Source organism: Clavelina lepadiformis, chromosome 6, assembly GCF_947623445.1.
Source record: "Clavelina lepadiformis chromosome 6, kaClaLepa1.1, whole genome shotgun sequence".
Classification (NCBI taxonomy): Eukaryota; Metazoa; Chordata; class Ascidiacea; order Aplousobranchia; family Clavelinidae; genus Clavelina; species Clavelina lepadiformis.
In genome coordinates this window covers 12959919-12968549 of record NC_135245.1, presented here as the reverse complement: position 1 = coordinate 12968549, position 8631 = coordinate 12959919, and the positions used below count along the sequence as shown (strand labels likewise).

Sequence of the window (8631 nt, the reverse complement as noted above, 5' to 3'; positions counted from 1 at the left end):
GAGATATAAAAACTTAGGCTTGGTTCAAAAGTGAGTCTTTCCTCTTTTGCCTTTCTGGCTTATTCATTAATCAATTCGGATTAGAAAATGGTGACGAAATTGTTTCAGATGTGACTACGACTATATTTTGGAAAATATAACAATTTAGACTTTATGAATGTTGTGCTGAATTAAAGAAGCAATCAAACATAGCATATGCAACAGAGTCAAAGATAAAATAGTCAAAGAGTTCTTACAGAAAGCCCAAACAAAGCCTTTGGTTTTAGGCCAACCTAAAACAACCAACATGGCCATACCCATACTATAATGTTTTACTACAAATTAGGATAAAAAGATTGTCATGTGCTTATCGTTTATTATGGGGTTAGCTAAAACAGAAATATCCGGATAGCAAATATTAATGATATCCGAACTAACCTTACCTCACACTCTCTGCACTACCTTTTTAATAACATTTTCAGCAACATTAACAATTTCTTAAGACAGTCGGGCAAAATATCTCACTTGTCTTTGTTAATTAAATGTATTCATATTATTATTGCAACTTATTTTTTACCTCCGATCTAGAGTACACAAAAAAGGAATCATCGGTAAAAAAAGAATAGTACAGAAGGGGCAATGGAATAGTTAACAAATGCCAAATAGAATGTGCATCTAAAATCCAAAAAAGTGGTGGAAAATCAAATACTTCTAAACACAGAAACACATTTGTTAAAAGAATGCATGCTATCATTTTAAATACATATGGTTGTCTTTTCCATACTAGGAAGCAATAGCAAAGCCATGCAACAGAACCTAGCAAACCAAACATTATATTTACAATCATGTTATATCCATAATCAAACTTAATAGAACTTAAGTAGTAAATGTGAGTGACATAAAATATGATTAAGGTCATTCCAAAACATGAACGTAAAACTACTCGGTATAAAGAAGAAATTCCAATTGTCACTCGATGTATAAAAACATATATACTAAAAATTACTATCGATGTTGCAGAAAAATAATCCAATTTCTCTGTCCAAGGAAAATCATGACCATGAAAAACAGTAGACCATAACCAAGCATTAATGGTCAAGATGATTTGCACACTGAGGATGATGTGCATTGGGGCATTTGATGGGACTCGTCTGCTATATTTGATAAAACCAAAAATACTTGAAACACCGTTGAAGATTGAAAAAAGCACAGAAGCAGGCTCTTGAAGTCCAAACAGTCTCAAAAATGGCCACTTTCCATAAAATTGTGGTACAGGCCTACCAGTTGCTTTGTATCGTTCAACTGTTTGCCACATGCAAGAATACCTGCAAAACATAAATGAGCAGTAAAAACATATCTGTAAATGTCATAGATGGGGCCACTAGTAAATAAACTTTTAGCGTGACAGAAATTATACTAAATTCTCAAACTCATTGTTGTTCCGTCTTGAAGTTACATAAACTTCCCCATTCTTTGACACAATGTAACCTTACTCCAGATTGATAGAAGGACAGTCCAGCTACTGATTGGTGCCGATGTACAGTAAGTTTTCCGCTTTCTGGAATGTCGCAGTGTGTCCAACAATTTTCCTAATCTAGTGCACTTGCCGTTGGGTTGGTCTTTGTTTGGACTGACGCATCAGTCGATAGAACTAGCTTCACAACAGTCGACCAGTTCTGACTTTAAATATTCTCACATCATGTTCCTGGTGAATGAGTCTGATCTCTCCTCAACTGCTGCTGACGTCGAGAAACTTAATGTTATGAAGGAACTGTTGGCCGAAGACCTGATGAGACCAACCCTGATGAAACTGAACGGGATCCCTGGGAAACTTGGCCGACAACCCTGCCTTAGCTTTATGAAGTAGGAATTCTATGGAACTTTGGATTGTGTTTCCCTGACGACGTAGTATCAAAAGTATCCCCGTATGCACGTCCTATAATCATTGTGGAATTAGAAGTGAAACATGAGCTCAACAACAATAACACAATGTGAGCAACATCAACATTTTCCTCATTGGTTTTCCGCCTCAGGCAACTATGCTGCACTGAAAGTTTCAAAATTCATTAGTAAACTGGATCATGTGATTTAAGAGGGCATCGCACGGACAGCTGGTAGGTTGAACAAAGCATCCAACTCCTTTGGCAAAAAGCATCCCATAATTCTGCCCCACATGTCCAAACTGATGGAGCGTTTAACACAACACGACAAAATGAAGACTAGTCACTTGGATCTACAGCCTACACTCAACTCTCTTATGCAACATTTCTGGGTTGTTAAACCAATGCCTGCAGTAAAAGGATCTTGTCAAGGCGTCTGCACTGTCGACGTAGGGAAGCCAAGTTATGGCTGAGCTCCCGGTATCTTGCCTGCAATGAGACACGTACACTTTCGCACATGTCTGAGTGGATTATTTTAGACCTTCAGGTCTAATTTATCGCCAAGGCCCATAGCACAATTAAACGTTATGATTTCTTACTGACTTGTCTGACGACTCGAGCAATGCACTTAGAAGTTGCGAGCGACTTATCAACATATGCCTTTATAAAATTTATTTCACGATGAAGACCAGTGGGGCACATACACTGATAACGGCACCAACCTCGTAGGAGCTGAACGTCTCCTAAAACCATCTGTGAAGAATTGGAACAATATTTAATTAAATTATTTTTTTTTCTCCAAAAGGAAAACGAAGTGACATTCAATCCGCCAGGAACCAGCTATATGGGAGCTGCTTCGGTGCGAATGAAAAGGTCAATATGCCATTTCCTGCTTGCCTTGTTCAAAGAACGCTCTCTCACGGACGACCAACCTATGATGTTGTTTGCTGAAGTGGAGGTTATCATAAACGGGATCACGTCAATTGACCGTGAACAAATTAACCGGCGACAATTGGTCGTGATCAATTGACCGGCAACAAATTGGCCGGCGATCAAATTAACCCGGCAACAAATTGGCCGGCGATCAAATGTGTAGTAGTGTAGTGTCATATGTGTTTTGCAGCGAAGTTCTTTTAATGTATTACTCGTATTTCCGGAAGTCTTTTTGTTTATTTAAATAAATGTTTCAATTTGTATTGAAATAAAAATAAATTTTGTTAAAAAAAGGAAATAATTACAAACAAATAGTTACTTTACATATCATATACTACCATCAACTTAAACACAATAATTCAGCATTTGCATGGTCAATTTACCTCCCGGTAAATTTTCATTCCGGTCAGTTGGTTCTAGGTCTAGGTCAATTTACGTCACGGTTAGTTTGTTCGCGGTCAATTTACGTCATGGTCAGTTTGTTCTTGGTTAGTTTGTTCGCGGTCAATTTACGTCACGGTCAGTTGTCCCCGGTTAGTTTGTTCACGGTCAATTTCCCAAGGTTAATTGTCGTGGAACCATCATAAACGCTCATCTGCTAACACCGGTGACATTAGACATAGACAACATAGAAGACTATTGACACCGAACCATCTCTTGAGAGTCAACGCCCCAAGCGGACTCCCACCGAATCAATCAAACGAAGGTGACTGCTACAGCAGAATAAGAGGGCAATATTTGTCAGACCAGTTTTGGAAGAGGTGGTCACGATAATATTCAGGCTCTATCATCGTCTAACAAAAATGGCATCAAAGAGAGCGAAACTTCTAGGTTGATGGTGTGGTGATATTTGTGAACAACAACCTCCTGAGATCCCAATGGGCGATGGGTCAAGTTCTCAATACATATCCCGATAAACATGGTGTTGTCCGTCACTGTAAGAGCTAAACGAACAAAATTCTTGAGATCTACTCACAAGCTTTGTCGGATCATTCCTGTCGATTTGGAAAGTAGTGATCTAGCCCAAAAGATCGTTCGTGTCACTGATTAAGATGAATTTGTTCCAGGTAACAAGTTCCTGTGTTTCTAGATGATTTTGTTACAGATCACACAGTTTTGGATTACAAGCGTTTGTTCTAGTTAACAAGTTGCGTTTTTAGATCTTTTGTTACAGGTACCTGCCTCCTGCCTTTTTAGAAGACTTTGTCCTGCAGGTGGCGTATTGCTTCATTTTTAAGGGTCATTCTAGATCCGCAATCTGGTTCTACTGAAGACGACGACACAGGTGGACTAGAAGTTTCCTGTTAATTAATTGATGTTATCAATTGGGTGGGGAGAGTGTAAAATTCTATCTGCCATGTTCTCCATGTACAATATTTATGCCAATAATATATATTGTGTTTCATGCTTTTTTGAATTGTCTTAGGTCACTTTCCTTTAAAGGTAGCCGCTACCGTTAATTAATGACACAAATGTAATTGGTTAATGTTGTTTTCGAATTGGACCTGAGTTTAGTTGCATTGACGTTACGGCTGGAGAAGGCAGTATTTAAAAACAGTTCTTGGTTTGTTTGTGCTTTTGTTGACTGTGATAAATAGATCAACCCCTTTTTCAGAATCGGTTGTTAAAACAAGAGAGACAATCAAATTCAAAAATATGTAAGCAAAATCGGTGGAAGACTATTTAGGCTACTACTTACTACTACAAAGTAATTGAAGACAACAATGTATTAATTATGGGTATAAACAATGTATTATTTCTTCTAATGTCAGAATTACTGACCTACCGATAGATTTTTTGTCCTTATTTTGCATTTGGCTTGTGTTTGTGCATCACATTTGATCTAGTTTAACAATCCTTTAGTCTTTCTTTTGCATAATCTTTATATCATCTTGCTCCATCGCACATTTTGTGTAACCTTGGCATATTTCATAGACAAGTTAGGGAATTAGTGAGTCAATGTTAACTTATATTTCAACAATTTTAACAATCTGCTAATAACTGTAAATTTCAACAATTTGCTAGCATTATAATTAATGTACCGGTAGTTAATTATATTCAGGACATCCATGCATCTAAAATATGTCCTTAGATTTGACTCGGAATACTGCACATAAAACAATTTTAAATACAAAGTTTTTCATCTCATTTTTCAACATCCCGTTTTATCAGCTGATGACGAAAAGTAATACATCCAGACCCGTGGTTCTCAACGCATGGGTCGCGACCCAAAGCGGGTCGCCAGATTATTTTTTTGGGTTGCTTGTTTTTCAGGCATATTGTATCTTGGGCGAAAAATTACAATAAAAAAATTGAAAACTTTGAGTTTGAGTAATTTCACATCAGTTGAATTTTGTCATACAAAGAGCTCCCGAAGTGAAAAGGTTTTGAGCGCGTCGTGTGAACACTGAAGACTGCAGACTTATTTGATGAAGGTAGACTCGTTGGGAAGATAGTTGATAGCCAAGTTGCATGCAATTTTGGCTTGCTAGCGTCAGTAGCTCGCTATAAACCTTTGTAGCATGTTCGTAGTATTTTTTGGTAGGAAAATCTTAGTTTTGTTTCCAGTTGTTCTTACTTTGCCATATAGATAATAAGTCCTGATTATACCTCAAGATAATGAAATACCGATACTTAGCTTTCTAATACCGAAGCAGCACTTGATTTGTTTCTCATTACATGCTTCAGTTGCTACTTTTCCTTTTTCCCTCAAAACCATTGTCTTACGTGTATTTTTTTTCAATTTTTCAACTCTAGTTTTCACATGAGTAGTTCTTTATATTATAGCAGTTTTTTTTTTTTACTTTAACCCATACTTTGATGATGGGTGACTATTCTACAGTCAGTAAGGTAAAAATTGTTTTCTTCACTGCAACAGTGAGAGGCATTGATACTTAGGGATTTTTGAAAGCACCTTAAAAAACAATAACTTACTTGCATTCTTCAAAGCAGTTCCATCCTAAAAATTTTTCATAAAATGTTGTCTGTTCCAAAGTTTCCACATGGCATATGTTACGTTCACATTGTTGGAGACATACCTGAAATAAACCAATGTTTTCCTATAAATGATGAAAATGCAAATTTTGTGTAAACAATCTGCCTTAGGTGCTTAAGCAAACCCTTTGAGAGTTAACCTAATTTTCTTATTGCTAGCTTTGTCCAATTTTTGCACTTTGCACTTTCTCGTTTAACATTAAATAGAACTTGATTTGAAATTTTGACATTTGTATGCAATAAAACGATACATTTGTTTACGTGGTATCTGTCTGGTTGTTGAAAATTAACTAGCATAAATGACATTTGTGTTGACGTACTTAGATGGAGATTGAGATGTCTAAAGGCCCCTGATACAAACTGTTGATGTTCTATTTCAATGCAAGCTATAAGTTTTTGCAGTCATCAGGAAACTTGTTATAGGCTAAAAATTTACAATACCAAATATGTTCAAACCACTTGGCAAGATTGCTTATTAATTTATTTACGGTGAATTATTATGAAGGGGGGACAATATAACAAACATTAATAAAATTAAAATATCCCAAATGCACAAGTAGCAATCTAAAGGAAAAAATCTTACCATATATATCATTGATTTATCACCAATGGAGGCTGTACACCAGTTAGCCAAAAGGATTAGTCCCATGATGTAATATACGTAAATCATGTTGCCGACAATTTTATCAACTATTTACAACCAGGTAACCAACTTTTTATGATACACAGTTAGTATTCAACTCAAAAAGCTTAATTAAACCTTAAAAAGAGTTTTTGTTAATGCAAAAAAGATGATCAACCAAGACTGTTATAAAATATATAGGCCTATACCAACTAGATTGCCCGCCATCTACTGGATGGCACATTTCCTTTGCTGAAAAGTTTCCTTTATTTATCTTTGTCTGTCCAGATCCCGCTACTCCACACAGCCTACTGCGCATTGCTTGTTTATCTGTTGTATTCCAAAGCGTCTTTGTTACCTCTCGTTGTGATCAAAGTAATATCGTTGTTACGTTTTTGATTCTCTCCTCTAAAGGACCACTCTTTAATCACCCGATTCGTCTGCTTTCCGCCCATTGAAATGGGTGGAAATGCGGTAATATTTTCCCATTCGAATGGCAGAAAGTATGCCTTTCTTACCCTAGAGGCCTAGAGTAAGAAATGTGCATTTGGAATGGGGAGATGTTTACTTCGGCAGAAATATGGATTGTGGGAAACCCCATTGCTGAAAGCAGGTCCATTTTAATGGGCGGAAAAATAGACGAATGGGGTTCACAAACCATACTTGTGCCGAAGTAAAATTCTACCCATTCAAATGGGTAAGTCTAGGGTAAGAAAGGCATACTTTCAACCATTACAATGGGAAAAAATTCCCGAACTCTGGACCATTTTAATGGGCGGAAAGTAGACGAATGGGGTGCTTTAATAGCAGACCACGTAATGTAGCTATACACATGGCGAAGTAACTACTTTTAAAAACTTAACGCCCAACCATGAAACATGACCCACATAGAGTGGTTATTTCCAACGCTTACTGTTGTTGTGAAGCACTTTCCAGTGGAAGGCCCAGATCATTATCCCTACACTTTGGCGAGTTGTACGGTAGCCCACAGGGGTCACAACAATTAGAATTTGGGTTCCAAATATTTCTGCTAGCTCCACTTAAATTATTTTAGATTTGCTCAAAACATTTACGATCACCAACATAGATATTTTGTCTTAGCAAAGCATTTTTGAAATTTACAAAAAATATTAATTGTTTTCTTTATTATTTAGCATACTATTTTTTGAAAGAACTTCAACATTAATTTCTAGAAGTAGTTTAGAATATTTTTCTAAGCTGAATATATTTCTACCGTTATAAAAAAAATTTCATAATTTCTCAAGGCAACATCTTAATCTTACTGCGGCATATAAAAATTTTACCATAACATCTTCAAACTCAATAAGAACATTATAAATACCAAATGAACTCGTGCACCATTAAACTGCATGTTTTTAGATTTCCAGATGTACTCACCCCATTCGTCTATTTTCCGCCCGTTAAAATGGGCCAGAGTGCGGTAATTTTCCCCATTCGAGTTGTAGGAAGTTCAGCAAAGGGGTTTCAAACGAACCATATTTCTGCCGAAGTAAACTTTTCCTATTCCAAAGGCATGTCGTCTTACTCTAGAGCAGTGGTTCTTAACCTGTGGTACGCGTACCACTAGCGGTACACGAGAGCTTTTTAAGTGGTACCGCGTACCGCTGAACATGATTTTCGATGTGCTGTGAGTAATGTGTTGCCCCGGATAGACAAGCTTGTGCAGAAGAAACAGTTGCATCTATCAAATTAAATTGTGTTTTCTTGCTATTCATTGGTGTTATGGTATAGTAATAACGGTAATAACTATAAATACCGGTACATTTGAGTAAAATAAGTCATTCAGGAGCCAGGTGGTACGCAGTGTAGTAAAAAAAACGAATGGGTGGTACGCGATCGCAAAAAGTTTGAGAAACACTCCTCCAGAGTCTAGTCTAGAGTAAGAAAGGAATACTTCTTGCCATTGGAATAGGAAAAATTAACTACACTCTGGTCCACTTTAATGGGCGGAAAGCAGACGAATCGGGTGGACGAACAGTGTGTTCTTGTGGCAGTGCGAACTTGTAACCAGTGGTATAGGTGTATTATATTGCTGTACTGGCATTACATAGTATAGCTAAATAAATTCGATTTAATCTCAATTTATCTTCACTTTTTTTTAAAATTTATCTTTATTTTAATAACACTTTGTTTCAGTTTATGATTTTTTAAATGTATTTCAAATTTCATTCACTTTAATAGATTTGATGAAACTAAATTCGT

At 36.7% G+C, this 8631-nt stretch overlaps 1 protein-coding gene across 9 annotated transcripts; it reads right to left on the bottom strand.

The window, feature by feature from the left end:
* Positions 1-429: 429 nt before the first annotated feature.
* On the bottom strand, positions 430-6555 carry LOC143462017 (GPI-specific phospholipase A2-like PGAP3). 9 transcript variants are annotated; one of them, XM_076960009.1, is made up of 5 exons: positions 6370-6555; positions 5727-5830; positions 4575-4710; positions 3971-4093; positions 430-3878 (listed from the first exon to the last, which is right to left on the bottom strand). In XM_076960009.1, the coding sequence occupies exon 5, from the start codon at positions 1313-1315 to the stop codon at positions 536-538; it is 780 nt and encodes a 259-aa protein (XP_076816124.1). In that variant the 5' UTR covers positions 1316-3878; positions 3971-4093; positions 4575-4710; positions 5727-5830; positions 6370-6555; the 3' UTR covers positions 430-535. The 9 variants fall into 9 exon arrangements, 8 of the variants coding, with proteins under 8 accessions (XP_076816124.1, XP_076816123.1, XP_076816121.1 ...); XM_076960008.1 differs by having other exon boundaries at positions 4579-4710; XM_076960006.1 differs by having other exon boundaries at positions 430-4093.
* Positions 6556-8631: the final 2076 nt, after the last annotated feature.

Excerpts from the sequence above, each read along its gene's own strand:
- LOC143462017 (XM_076960003.1), bottom strand. The coding sequence starts at position 6,456 with ATGATTTACGTATATTACATCATGGGACTAATCCTTTTGGCTAACTGG. Across the intron at positions 5,831-6,369 it reads ATAAATCAATGATATATATG|GTATGTCTCCAACAATGTGA; the intron begins GTAAGATTTTTT and ends GGTTTATTTCAG. Across the intron at positions 1,305-5,726 it reads AACTGCTTTGAAGAATGCAA|GTATTCTTGCATGTGGCAAA; the intron begins GTAAGTTATTGT and ends TATGTTTTGCAG.